At 37.1% G+C, this 13,588-nt stretch overlaps 1 protein-coding gene across 1 annotated transcript in view; it reads right to left on the reverse strand.

The window, feature by feature from the left end:
• Positions 1-452: 452 nt before the first annotated feature.
• The window catches only part of ALDH1A1 (aldehyde dehydrogenase 1 family member A1), a 37,012-nt gene continuing 23,876 nt past the window's right edge, over positions 453-13,588 (reverse strand). Inside the window, exons 7-13 of the mRNA XM_026064050.1 lie at positions 12,725-12,838; positions 10,896-10,998; positions 10,126-10,310; positions 6,844-7,008; positions 4,734-4,891; positions 3,055-3,129; positions 453-845 (exon numbers count right to left, since the gene is read on the reverse strand). Coding sequence (XP_025919835.1) covers positions 773-845; positions 3,055-3,129; positions 4,734-4,891; positions 6,844-7,008; positions 10,126-10,310; positions 10,896-10,998; positions 12,725-12,838 — 873 coding nt within the window. The 3' untranslated portion in view covers positions 453-772. The remainder of the gene's footprint in view (positions 846-3,054; positions 3,130-4,733; positions 4,892-6,843; positions 7,009-10,125; positions 10,311-10,895; positions 10,999-12,724; positions 12,839-13,588) is intronic.

Consider the following 13,588-nt stretch of genomic DNA (forward strand, 5'->3'; position numbering starts at 1 on the left):
GCTCTTTGTTTGTGTTCATATTTTTCCATTTATAATACTGTCAAAGAATTAGGGAGTTTAGTCTTTCCACAGCCAATATAAAATACTTCCAATGACCTAAACACACTACTGAGACAGTAGTGCCTCTTTAAGGGTATAAAATATGTGTTACACAGTGCCCAATGGTAAACCAGTGAAATAGAAAAGACTAATAAAAGAAACAATATTAATTTTCAGGGTGGATTTTAATATTGTTTAATATTATTCAGATTACATTTGTGTAGTACTTAATATGATGAATAAATTCAACATTCTAAGAAATACATCTAGGAGAAGTCTATGATTTTCCAAAGACACAGAAAGGTATCTATCTGCTAGTTACTCATAAGTGCTTTTGTTAAGGCCACAAGAAAAGAAAATGCAAAGAGAAGCTTGCCATCTAACATTTAGAAGAGCACACAAATTCAAGCTGTACATGTATGGTGTACTGAAAAAGGAATATTTTCGTAGCACTACAGATAACTTCCAACAAAAATTTTAAAAAAGTTATTTCTTAATATGAATTTCAAAAAGTTAGCTATGTTCCAGACATTGAAGTTTCCCTCTCTCAGTTAATCACATTTTAATTTTCTACATTATTGTTTATATTGTTAATGTAAGCAAGTATCTCTTATACAATCAGAAAGCAAAAAGGCTAATGAATGATTTGGGATATAAAGCTTCTCAGAATCCAGATGGCATTTGCAGAGTCATTTAGCATTTGAAGAAGCTAAATTTGACACCTCAAGCAGCATTACGAGTTTTTCTGTGGGATTTTGATTGTGACAGTCTTAACTTCTGTATATTCATGAAGGCCATATTCTCCCCTAGATAAAAGAGAAAAAAAAGGCAGTACTTAGACTAATGCTTTTTATATGAGTTGTGTCCTGGATGGGATTTTCTGTGGTGCTGTACAATTGGCTAGATGTATAGCAAATACCCTAGGTATATTCTGAAGATGTCTTTGCAGCTAGATAGCTGCTGGATGCTATTTGAAAAGGAACAGCAATAGTTTCCTGTGAAAAGTGGGAAAGAGAAACATTTCATTTCTGTGCAGAAGAATGCTGTTTAATCAGTTTAGTGCATTTCTAAATTGGGCTTCTGACCACCAAATCGGGGACATACTAAGTCTTCACAAGCACGCTTAACAAGTCTTTTGCAAAGGTCTTCCTCAGCTGTTCGTTTTCCCCAGAGTCAGAGAACAGGTGCTTCATCTCAAGTAAATGAGGGGACATAATTAATCCACTACAATATCTCTTAGACAGTGAAAACATCTTAACTCTTATTGACATTTAATTAGCATGTTTCCACCTTTAAATTTTACATTATAAGATGAAATTGCTTGTGCCTAGATGTTTTGTATTTGATGCAGTCACACAATTTAGATAAATGATCCTTTTATAGAACAGTAAGTTGCTGCAATATAACGCTATCCAGTTCCCACAGCCATCTTACTAGGTACATAGGTATGCAAAACAGAAATCTATGCTCAGGACTGTGTGATGTGGGAAAATGTTTACTAATCTCCTTTTCATACTATTTTGAAGAGGCATCCTGTTAAATATGTAACATTCAATAGTTTACTTCACAATGATATTATCATTTCAGGAATTATTTAGGGAGTTTTCTTCTAGGATTCAAGAAAGTTCTAGATATACCTTGATACATTGACTTTCTGATTATTACAGTGTAATTGTTTCACACTTATTTCTCCCACTCCTAAAATTTTTTGTCACATGTTGTTTACAAAATTATTTGGCATTAAATTTCTTTTTTCCATGGCAGCAATCTATCTAGTACTAATTCCTTCATTTCCCTGTGGCAGAAGTACTTTTTTGTTGGTTCACTACTTGTGATTACACACCAAACATCAGGAAAAAAAATCATATGCACAAAAGCTGGACTCCTTTAAAATGCATTGTTACAGACATTATTAATCCTTACCAGCAGGTAAATCCCAAAAGTATTTCCACAAAGGACAGTAATTCAGAACTGATGATCTCCCAATTTTTGGCATTCAGCAAATGCAAAACAGTCCTCGATAGTAATGGCCTAAATTATTATTATATATATTTTTTTCATTTTGACATTTTCTAAAGCTCTCATCACTGGCATAACTCTCTGATGCATTACACCTGCACACATATTATTGAATTACTTCCATAATTCAGTAAAAGTACTTTGCATTTGGATTAATAAAAGGGAAAACTTACATGTTTCGATGTTTATTCTTTTCTGTAAAAATAATTTGTTTGCTATTCTCACTTATTTGACATTCTTTAGTAAAAGGCTGCTTATGATTTATGTTCCAAAAACCCCCAGAAGACATAATGCTATATAACATAGCAAACATATATGATCTCTAATGTTTCATGATGTAACACATTACACGATTTGTTTGCTAATATGAAGATCAGAATAAATGCAGATAAAACAAGACATTGTTCAAACTGAAACTGGACTAAACCTTAGATGTTCAAAAGAACTTGGTTAGCTTTTCATTTGTGTATACCTCTGCACTACTAGTTTGGGAAAAGGCCAAAGGCTTAAATACCGCAGAGGGCTATTTTTGTCATAACTTTTGACCAAGCTGGACAGTACTGCAAAATCGTTGGTGCCACAACACTGTCAACCTGAAAACTCTTTTCTAAATCAAAGATTTTGAAACTGGAGCAAGGTCTTATGATTTCAAAAACTGAGCACTTAAAGGGGATTTGACAAACTATGCATGACTGTATATACACTTTCATGCAAATGACACTGTATATATATATATATATGCAAAAACTGCACAGTGTAAACACAATGATCAGTTTTACATATATATGCAAGCCACTAAAAGCTGTAATTTTGAAAAGATGTGTGTATGCAAATAATTTTCTTACTGCTTTATAGAGGAAATCTTTGCTTGGCACTGCTCCTAATAATAGGGACAAAACCTCAAACTGGGCATCTTAGTCACGAATATTAATAGTGGACTTTGGAATTTCATTTTGCAGTTCTTGTGAATCTACAGTTAGAAAAGTATTTACTTACATTTCTCGTCCATTTCCTGACATCTTAAATCCTCCAAAAGGACACTGAGCAGACAATGCACTATAGCAATTAACCCTGGAAGAACAAGCAAATGACTTTACACAGTGTGGTAAAATTTTTCCACTTCTGAAAAATCAGTGTTGTTCCTTTGACTGTAATAAACCTATGGTGATATTCACAAACTACATATGACTATATATTTCAAAAATCCATGTAGATCAAGATTCAAAGAAACAAAATATCACCAGAAATTATACTACTAGATATGACCAGGTGTTACCGTTGATCAAGGGTCTTCAAACAGAGTGACAGTCTAATCTTTCTGCTGATCACTATGGTAAATCTTCTTCCTAGCTACTGCATCAGCTTTCAAACCAAAGARTAGTCATGGTTAGTCTTTTGCAGGTAGGCTTCCAAAAGGTAAATTCAGGATCACTTCAGTCACTAGAATTTTATTTGATGCTGCTCAGTGGTTTAAATATTGTATATTGTTGTTGAGGACAGGAATACATTAAGAGGTAGGCTTGTTATTAAGAAAGGAATTTCACACTGGGAATTTGTAGTATGAAGAGCTTTATTGGAATGAGCATTCTGCTCACTAGCTGAGAAGCTCTTTCTGTCTTGCAGCATTGGCAAATAAGAGATTCTCCATTTTCACATCTTAATTTTTTTCTACTCTGACTGCCAGCCTACTGGTTTCAGCAAAGAGGTTCTTCTTGCAGCTGAAGATTTCTAGACAGATCAACTCTGACATGAGATTAAAAAATAAAGCTTTTGTTTTTCTTTTGCTTTTAAATCTTCTTCCTTTTAAAAGAATACCAACACATGAGTTAAAATATTAACTGAGTTTTAGAAAGTGTGTTTGTTTAGGTCACAGGACCTGGGCAGGAATTTGTGCTGGCTGCAAGTTCCTTGAGCTCTAATATAAAAGAGAGACATGTTTTGGGTTCAAGTAAAACCGTCTGTTCTCTGTCTGATGCACTGTGATATCTGTAGGAAGATACAGGTTGTCTTGCCAGCAATAGCCATGAGACTCAGTTTGCTCTTCCTCCAGGCTTTCATTCTTGCTTCTCCCAGCCTTTCCCTTCCCAGCTCCCTGCAGGATAGGAGCCTCTTTCTGCTCCACCTCAGCGTGGCAGCTTCTTTAGCTCCTTCTCCGGCCTCATAGTACCTGCCCTGCATCTGCTCCTGCCTCCTTGCACCTGGTCTCCTCCCATTTCTGGTTCCATCAGTCTTGCAGACATGTTTTATCAACCATTTTAAACACAGGAGGACATTCTGCCCAGGCTAATAGCCAAAGGCCTTCAAATAATGGATTTCTTTACATAGGACAAAAAGTGATCCCTCCAAATTGAGTATGTGTTGGGCTCTCCCAGGATCCTGAATGGAAGAAAGTGGCGCTCTCACTGTATTCCTTTTTCTCTCTTTTCCTTTTAAGCAAGTGTCTTTCATTTTTCCAAATGACTTTACAGGAGAATCATGTGAAGACTTGCAAGAAATATTTATTTTATGGCACTTTAAATGTGGAAAGGTGGGGGAAAGAGAAGCAGAGGAGGATGGCATCAATCTACCTCTTTGAAGACGGCCAAGAATTGAAACATAAATGTCCACCACCACCAGTTATTGCCATTGGCACTTGCAGTTCTGAAGAAGGAAGAATTAAATAAGTCATTACTTACCATACTGTTCCAGCCTGAAGAGCAGCTGTAAATGTCAGTGCTTTATCAACGTCTTTGGTAAAAACTGCTGCTGCTAAGCCATAGGTAGTGTTGTTTGCCCTCCTAATAACTTCATCTGTGGTTTTAAACTTCATGATTTGTTGAACAGGTCCAAATATCTGTTTCAGAAACACACCCATACACATGAAGTGGATTCATATAGCTCACTATTTTGAATAACTTACATTTTTAAAAGGTTTTTTTTTTTTTGGATGGGCCTTATTCCTACATTCATTTAGTCAAGATTACGCCTCTTAGAACAGAATAATAAAAAGTATTGTAAGTTCACATAACCATAAGATTTGTGTACAGTGCCACATATCAAGATAGTCTATTGTAAAAGGATTAATAAAGCAATAAATAATAAAGGAATTGAAAATAAATGATGAAAATAAATTAAGAAGAAGAGACACCTAGCATAGAGGTACCTAGCATGAAATCACAAAATATTACAGGTCTATATAGGATACCTGTAAACTGTTATTTTCTTCTCTAAACTTCAGTTAATTGAAAAAGAGATTCAGCTTCTCCTTCTCCTGAACTTTTTATTAGAGTTTTTATCGCTGCAAGCAGCTGCACAAACAGACATATACATCAAGTAAAACAACTGATTATGGTCTCTTTCTGGGTGTTAGGTATTATACAAGAGAATACTCCTTCAGAGTCAGCTTTCCTGCTACCTCCTCAGCCTGTGTTCTCAGTCAGGGATGTCAGTGCCACCACATGGTGCTAATGTCAGGCAGGGGAAGGGGGGCACTGACCCATCAAATGAGTTTTCTTCCCATGGAAATCATCATAAGCTTTCCATGTGATTTTACTGGAAACAGGGTCTTGTGCTAAGTTTCTAACTATAATTGCAGGATTTGATTTACATAAATGAGAAAGCTAGTGACCATGGCTCCACAGTTCAAACTGTGATATTCAGAACCTGAATATTTTCAAATTGCCTTGGCTCACTGTCGTTTCATTATTCAATAAATTTGAAATAGCATGAGAAGAGCAGTTGTGATTCTGCTGACCCACAGGAAACTAATAAATCTGTGAAGAAACACATCTCTGCGCAATTTCCCACCTGACTCCCAGACCAGCAAAAATAATCAAATTTACTTCTCAGACAGTGCTATCCTATTTTTCTCCCCTTTATAATGAAGTCTAGATGTTCCAGTGCAAATTTTAAGTCAGCCTGTTGACTCTTGATGAATGCACTGGATACTTTTAGCAGAATGCAGCTGCAGTATTGCTGGCTATGTAAAGTAATAACTAGGGTTGAACTGATTTTGAAGGAGCCATCTAGTATGCAGAAGCATAATGGGCACCAATTGCAGCACAATTGCAGATGTTAAAATCAAGGTGAATGTAAAAAAACAGAGAGAGAGGAAGCCAGGATGGTACTTTGAGGCTCTGTTTACACAATTAATTTTCTAAAGCAAAGCAGCTCTGCACTCTTAACCCTTTCCCCTCCCTTCCAGCTGGCCATTGCTGCCTGGGCACCTTTCCCTTAGAGCAGGCTCCTTCAACACTGCGTGGGAGCATCTGCAAACTGATCCAGGTTAAATAAACTCTGAAGAGGTAAAACTGTGCTTTGTTGTCATTGCCACCAAGAAAAATGCTTGTGGAGGCACAGTTAAACTCTTTTCTCTCATCGCATAATAGCTCCCTGTTGCAGAGCTGTGTCAAAACCCCAAGTGTCATGGGTCCTTATGTGGGGCAACAAATTCGCAAGCTGTGCCTCCAAGGTTTGTACCTCTGTTACAGGTTACCGTGACTCTGGTATGAGAGACACTGGAGTGATGTAATTAACAGTCCCAACCTTAACACTTCTTATCTCCTATCAGCTTCAGCTGGAGCCTTTGTTGGCAGGCCAGCCTCCTTCTCCTCTCCCTCACCTCCACGGAGTTGCTGAAATGGGCACAAGAAACACAGGAAAGGATTTTAAACTGCACCAGGCTAGAATGGCAGATTTACTGGGAACATTTTTATGTAGCCACTTGACCTTCTAAATGGATATTTTGTACAGACATTTAAACAGACTATCTCCAGTGAAAGTACAAACTGCCAGGAATTTATTTACCTCTTCTTTGGCAATGCGCATATCATCTGTAACATTAGAAAACACTGTGGGCTGAATGAAGTAACCTTTGTTTCCCCATGGACCTCCTCCACATTCCAGTTTGGCTCCTTCTTTTTTCCCACTCTCAATTAGCTCCAGGATTTTTTGAAACTGCTCCTTATCAATCTAAAAGAAAAGATATTGCAGGGATGAAAACAGCGTACGCTGATAACAGTTCTTTTCTGACCCATTAGCTGCACTGTAACAATGTTCTAGTTTTCTTCAATTGTACTTGTTGAAGTGAAACAGCTGGAGAGCCCTACAAGCATTCCGGTCTTAACTTCTCAAAACTTTACAGGCTTTTCTCAGATGGATCAGTAATCAGAAATTTAGGCACAAGAGAATCAGCTCTATGGGGTCTGATATCCTGTTTTCCCTTAGTAAAAAAGAAAGGAAAAAGAAAGGGAAAGGGAAAGGGAAAGGGAAAGGGAAGGAAAAAGAAAAATTATCTATAAAATAAATATATCTATACTTCTTTCAATACTCATGTCAACTACAAATTGCCCATTAAAATGAGAATTGCTGGATTTGATTCTGCAGTCATAATGGAGAGCTTGATGAAGCCAGTGGGATTCTTCCACACTTCACTAGGGCCAGTAGATTGGCCCTGCAGTTTTCCTAAACTATTTAAAGAAAGTTAAAAAGCAGCAATGATGCAATACAACTGAAATTAATTTCTGTTTCCAGTTCATTCTGACATGTTAGTGAAATAAAGATTCGTACATTTGAGCCTGAAAAACATACGTGGCAGATCGTTTACTGGATGAAGCCAACTCCTGTCCCTCGCACAAACCCACCGACAAATACAACTTATGCCATTTTCATTTTGGCTCTGTGGTATAACAGAAAGTACAGTGTTTGCCTGGGAAAGGAGTTTATGATGGCAGTACAAAGAGGCTTGCCTTCCTCCAACCCCTTCCAGTTTTCACTGGCAAAGAGATAACTGAAAATAAGCTATAGCCCCCCAGAAAGCTCTAAATGGGGTATAGAAATAGAACACTTTTCCTTTCCTCTCCTCCCCTCTCCACATCAGCACTTCACTGCTTCATGCCAACAGAGAAATTTTGTACAAGGTAACATTTATTTCAAGAGAAAGTCAATGGTAAAGCTTGCTCGTCAGAGGCCATTTTCACAATTTCATTATTCTTTTCTTAATTTTTTCAAAGTTCAACCCTTCAAGCACTGGCTCATGAAGTAACTGAAATTACTTCCAGAGGGACAGTTATTCTTGCACAAAAGCTGCTTCTCTGTGGTCATACTACAACACTCAGCAACGGATCATGTGCATCTTATTCTCTTTTGCCATTCGAGCACAAGGAACAAGTGCTGCTGTGGTCATAAAATAAAACAATATTTTTAAAAGGTTTGGGGGAATCCTGCAGACATATTAGACTAAACAGTTATTCAAAAAAAATTGATAAAAGCTTATTTTTATAAGAACATTTATTTATAAGGATACTTATAAGAATGTGATTCTTAGTTCCCTGCACTCCCTTTGTCATTATGCTTTCAAACAATTGCCTCATTGCACACTGAAGACATAAAATTTCTGCTACCCTGGTGACCTCTTGTGCGTAAACATCATGAAGAGAAGAAAACATTCAGATGATACAGCTCATGTTGCTGTCAGTTGTCCCTTTGTTATTATCATCGTCATTATTTTTCTTAACTATGTGTGAATTAGCATATATATGTTCCTATGCATTCCAACAGGGCCTTTGGCTTTTCTTTGGTGCCCACTGTGCAAAGCAGTGCCAAGGCAGGTGCTGCCCTGCAGAGCCTGCATGCTGCAGAGAGGGCAAATACGGCTTTCGAGAGGACTCTGTGGCAAGAGGACATAGTGATATGCCTGACCCAGGAAACCTGAGAAGTAGGCAAAGCACAGCAAGGAAGTAAAAGACAAAGAGAGGTATTTAAAGTAATTACCACAGAAGAAATGAATCTAAACTGCATGGTTACAATTTGCCGTTAAAGTTGGACTGGAAGAGCAGCACAGACAAAAGTAGACCGCACAAGTTCTAGAAGGAGAAACTTTGCTAACCTGTGAAGAAGTTGTCTGCTAAGGCTTGCTAGGGAGGAAAAAGAGGTCAAGAAAGGCAAATGCTGAGCCTGATGGAGAAAGAAGCTCTCATTTTATTTCAACTATTCTCAGCAATGTTATTTTCAAGTGTTTAACTTTTCATTTTGATTAGTAAAATTTATTTTTCTCTATCATTTAAATTGCTAATACAATAACATGAAGGTGGATTCCTCTTAGTTTAGCATTAACTATACACTAGGCTGAAAAGCAGATACTGAATTCCTAGAGTTTCCTTGTTACAGACTCCCTGATCTCTTGTATTTGAATTTATTCAGCTGAAGATATTGGTTTATTAGCAAGGCACACCTCAGGAGATCAAAATAGCATTCTTAGTATTTTCAAATTCTCCAAAGCTTGTGTGGCTTGGAATGCAGTTTTCTAATTTGCTTGATGTCTCTGGTTATATAAAATGATTGTGATAGCCAGTAGAGAACACGCTATCATTATCAAATGCGTGGGAGTCTCCTTCACTCCTGCTTTTGCTTTATCTCTGATACAGTTCCTTTATTCTGTAAGGATCAAATGGGTACATAATAACTCTGCCAAGAAAATGTACATCCTATATCAATAAGACTCTACATAAAAACTAATTTAAAAATTCTCTAATGTAATCCACAGACCTGTGATAGCAATGCTTTCTAATGTTGCATGTTAGCATTCATTTAATGGGGCAGCTCTTGGCATAATCTTTCAACATAGGCAGGAAAAAGTACAAAATAATGTGTTTAAATTGTGCAATACTCTAAAATTGACTCCCATAATGATACACCAGCACCTTGAAAAAGGGGAAAAGACACTAATTTCCTCAAGTTGCTCACTTAGAGTGGCACTATTTGAATACAATGCTATTAGCAATCTCTGACATGGGTGGCTGAACTTGCACTTTTTCACTTGCCACATCTGAGCTTTCTTGAGGTGTTTTAAGTTCTGTATGCTTGTCCCCATTCCACAGCAAAGCGAGCTAGAAAAGAGGGTCAAAGCTTACCTTTAGGCCTATGATGGTGGCAGTAAAGACTAGAACTCAGGTTTCTTCCTCCTGGTCTTTCAGCCTAACCACTAGACAATTGTTATTAGCTCTAACACTAATACAACAATAAATTTATAAGTACATTAGAATGTGATGTCCTATTCAAATTATATTAGAAACATGTAACATAACTTACTTGAGGGCCTTGCTGTACACCAGGCAGCAGAGGATTCCCAAGGGTGTACTTCTTTGCTCGTTCAATGCTTCGGCGAACAAACTCATCATAAATAGGCTCTTCCACAAAAATCCTAGATGCTGCTATACAACACTGACCCTGGTGGTAGAACAGACCAATATGTGCAAATTCCACAGCGGCGTCCACTGCAGAGAAATACAGAGTTCATCAAACTATAAGCCTGAGTGTCACAGCACAATTCTTTATTACCATTTGTCATGCCACCTCATTTCACTTTTTAGTACTTTCTATATTTTGGCCCTTTAAAACACAGATATTCATCTGTTTACTTATGTCCAAAGATACTCTCATGAATAATAGCACAGTATGCCTGGACAAATGCACATGTGACTGTGCCATGTGAAATGTTGATTCAACTTTATTTGCTCTATTAGCAGTACCAAGAGGAATATTCAGCTAGAAAGTTAATATACCTATATAATATCCATCCTTTTGTTGTTGTTGTTGTTGTTGTTGTTATGAATTCATGTTGAATTAGGATGATACTTAATTACAGTGAGAGTTGGGACGCTGTCAGCAGTTCCCATCCATCAGTGGGCCATCAATGGGCAGCAATCTAAATGAAAACTATGGCATGACTAGAAAAAATTGAAGAATTACCCCTCTTTTAGGGAATAATTCCCCTCTTTACAAACCATTTTTCAACAAAGAAAAGAAAAAAAGTAGGACTTGCAAATGTATTAGGTTTATGTAATAAAAACACTACTAACAGTCTGCATCCGCAAATATAACGATAGGACTTTTCCCTCCAAGTTCCAATGTAACCCTCTTCAGATTACTCTTCCCTGCTGCTTCTTTGATTAGTTTGCCAACCTAAAAGGTAGGAAAAGAACAACTTCATCTCAATAAATTTATTATGACCTCAGTAACACTTTTCTGAGTTCCTTAAAAGTGAAAATCACAGTTCACAGTTGTCCACTATCACGGTAACTGTAGAAACAAAACAAAACAAAACAAAAAAAAACCCAGATAAATGAATAAAAGAGAGAGAAGACTTGGAAGGGAAGAGCCAGGATGCAGATGAATCACAAGCTGGGACTGCTTCCTAAAACAGTTTGTCCCTGGATGTTCTTGTACTAAAAGATATCTGGTGCTTGCTTGGTACCACCACTCTACTTTCTCACATCTGTAATCTAAAGTAGACACTAATTTCTGCTCTGCCAGTTCCTTCCATTAGGTTGAGATTTCTCCACTTTATACATGAGAAAGCCCTTTGATGCACAAAATATATGAGAGAAAATACAGATACCCACACTGCCCGCATGGCCTACCCTTTCTCTCTCATCGCTGATAAAGAGGTCTGACAGAGCTAGAAGAAAGGTGCAGACCTGGGTGACTCTTCTTCTTCTTTGCATTGATAGCATAATTAAAAGAACTTTTTCTATGAACTGTCCTGGAAAAGAATATAATACGTACTTCACTTGTGAGGGGAAAATGTGCTCATAGCACTTGTGGTTGTGGTCAGTGTGTAGCAAACTTCAGATAGTTTCTTCCCTGTGCTTGCCTTCTGGCCTTTGGGAACACCTCTCCTTCCTTTCTGGCTGCTAAATTGCTCTGTCAGATGAAGAGGACTGTCAACAGATACAGATATTCCCTCTGTTCCACATGCCCTTGCAGGGAATGAGGTTCCCTGGGAGCACTGGGGATTTTAGCTGTTGCTGTATGTTGGGAATGTCTATGGGATATTTCTCAGAGGCTGCACTTTTGGGTTGTTTTCTTTTCCCACTACTTTAGCACTGAGGGTTTCTGAGAATAAACATAACTCTTGCACTCTGTGTGTACTGACCCTTGACATGAGGCAATAGTATTTATCTTTGGAGTCTACATCCAAGAAGTTAAAAGACCAGTTGGCAGCTCTTCTACACAGCATGCATGCAGTATAGCATAATGCACTGTATTAAGTATATAGTTATATAATGTCTGCACTGACAAATCTTTAATCCTATGAATCACTGTTCTTTAGAAATAAGGCTAGGGGAAATTAACAGTGACCTTCCTTTCAATTATTAAACTCATACATATTCAAATAGACTTCCAAGGCCATGCAAATAACCATCAGTATCATTCAAATATCAAAAGCCATAACCTAACCTAAGTCTTTGCAGGACCAGAAATGGGATTTTTGGAAGTACCTTCCTACCATCATGTTATTATTAAAATTAAATAGAAGAGAGCACAGCTTTTTTCACTTTTGCATTTGTAAAAATAACATTCTTAAACAAGAAGAAAACTGAAAAAGTTATGAAAATATTTTCTTTTTTAAAGGACAAGCCTTAAAATAGTATTGGTATACTAGAACCAATTGTATCTCATGGAGTGCCTTTGTTTGAAGGGCTTTCCTGCATTACAAACATTGTTTAAATATGTTTGAAGTTAATAATAACCAACAAATCATTAAACAGACTTTGTTTAACAAACCAGCAGCCAAAAGAAAGAAAAAAGTTAAAACAGTTACACAGAACAAGTTAGACATTAAATCATTACTGGGAATCAGAGGTGCAGAGTTCCTGCTTATACTTTCTTGCATTCATTATAATACCTCAGTAGAGCCTGTGAAAGCCACTTTATCTATATCCATGTGGTGAGAAATTGCTGCTCCAGCAGTGGGTCCAAAGCCTGGCACAATGTTCACAACTCCAGGTGGAAACCCAGCCTGAATTGGAAGAGAGAAACCCATAAAGCTGAGGAAGTGATAATGACTAGAAAAATATATCTCATATTGTATTGTCTTATTTCCCTTTTCATTTCTCCAGCCACCTTGTCCACAACATACAGTTATTCTCAACTGTAGAGTCCAAAATGTGTTCATTTTTCACTTTATTTTTTTCCCCACRCTTACCTTTTAGACCATTAAATTTGTCCTTTAAAAAGAACTCTCTATTTTATTTTAGTATTTTTTCAGTGACATTGCCAACAAATACATTTATTTTTTCTTTTCTCCCTCAGTCAGATGTGTAAAGAAAAAGATTGCTTAGTTTCCTGCCTGCTTCATTAAAGCTGTTTGAATCATTCTATTTGCCTGTTGACTTCTGTGCATTATTCTTCAAGTTGGACGATACTTAATTTGCTAGTAAGTGATTACTTAATGATTATTAATTTTATTAATAATATGAATCTGAAATTCTATTAGGAAAAATGATGGAAATAAATAGTATTTCAAATTAAATGGTTTTGCTTCTCCTTCTGGACATGGGTTGAAAGCAGAGCAATGGACAACATGACAGTTTATAGTACAAAAGAAGGCAGATCTGGCTAACAGCCATGAAAAGGCTGGCTACCTGGCATATCTGCAGTTCTAGTATCTTGCAAAGTTTCTTTTTAAAGATGCCCTTCCTACAGGTCAAATAAAACTTGCTGTCTCCTACTAATTCTGTGTTGGATATGTTCCATTCATAGACAAAAT

Source organism: Apteryx rowi, unplaced genomic scaffold, assembly GCF_003343035.1.
Source record: "Apteryx rowi isolate R43461 unplaced genomic scaffold, aptRow1 scaffold_207, whole genome shotgun sequence".
In the NCBI taxonomy this organism is placed as follows: domain Eukaryota; kingdom Metazoa; phylum Chordata; class Aves; order Apterygiformes; family Apterygidae; genus Apteryx; species Apteryx rowi.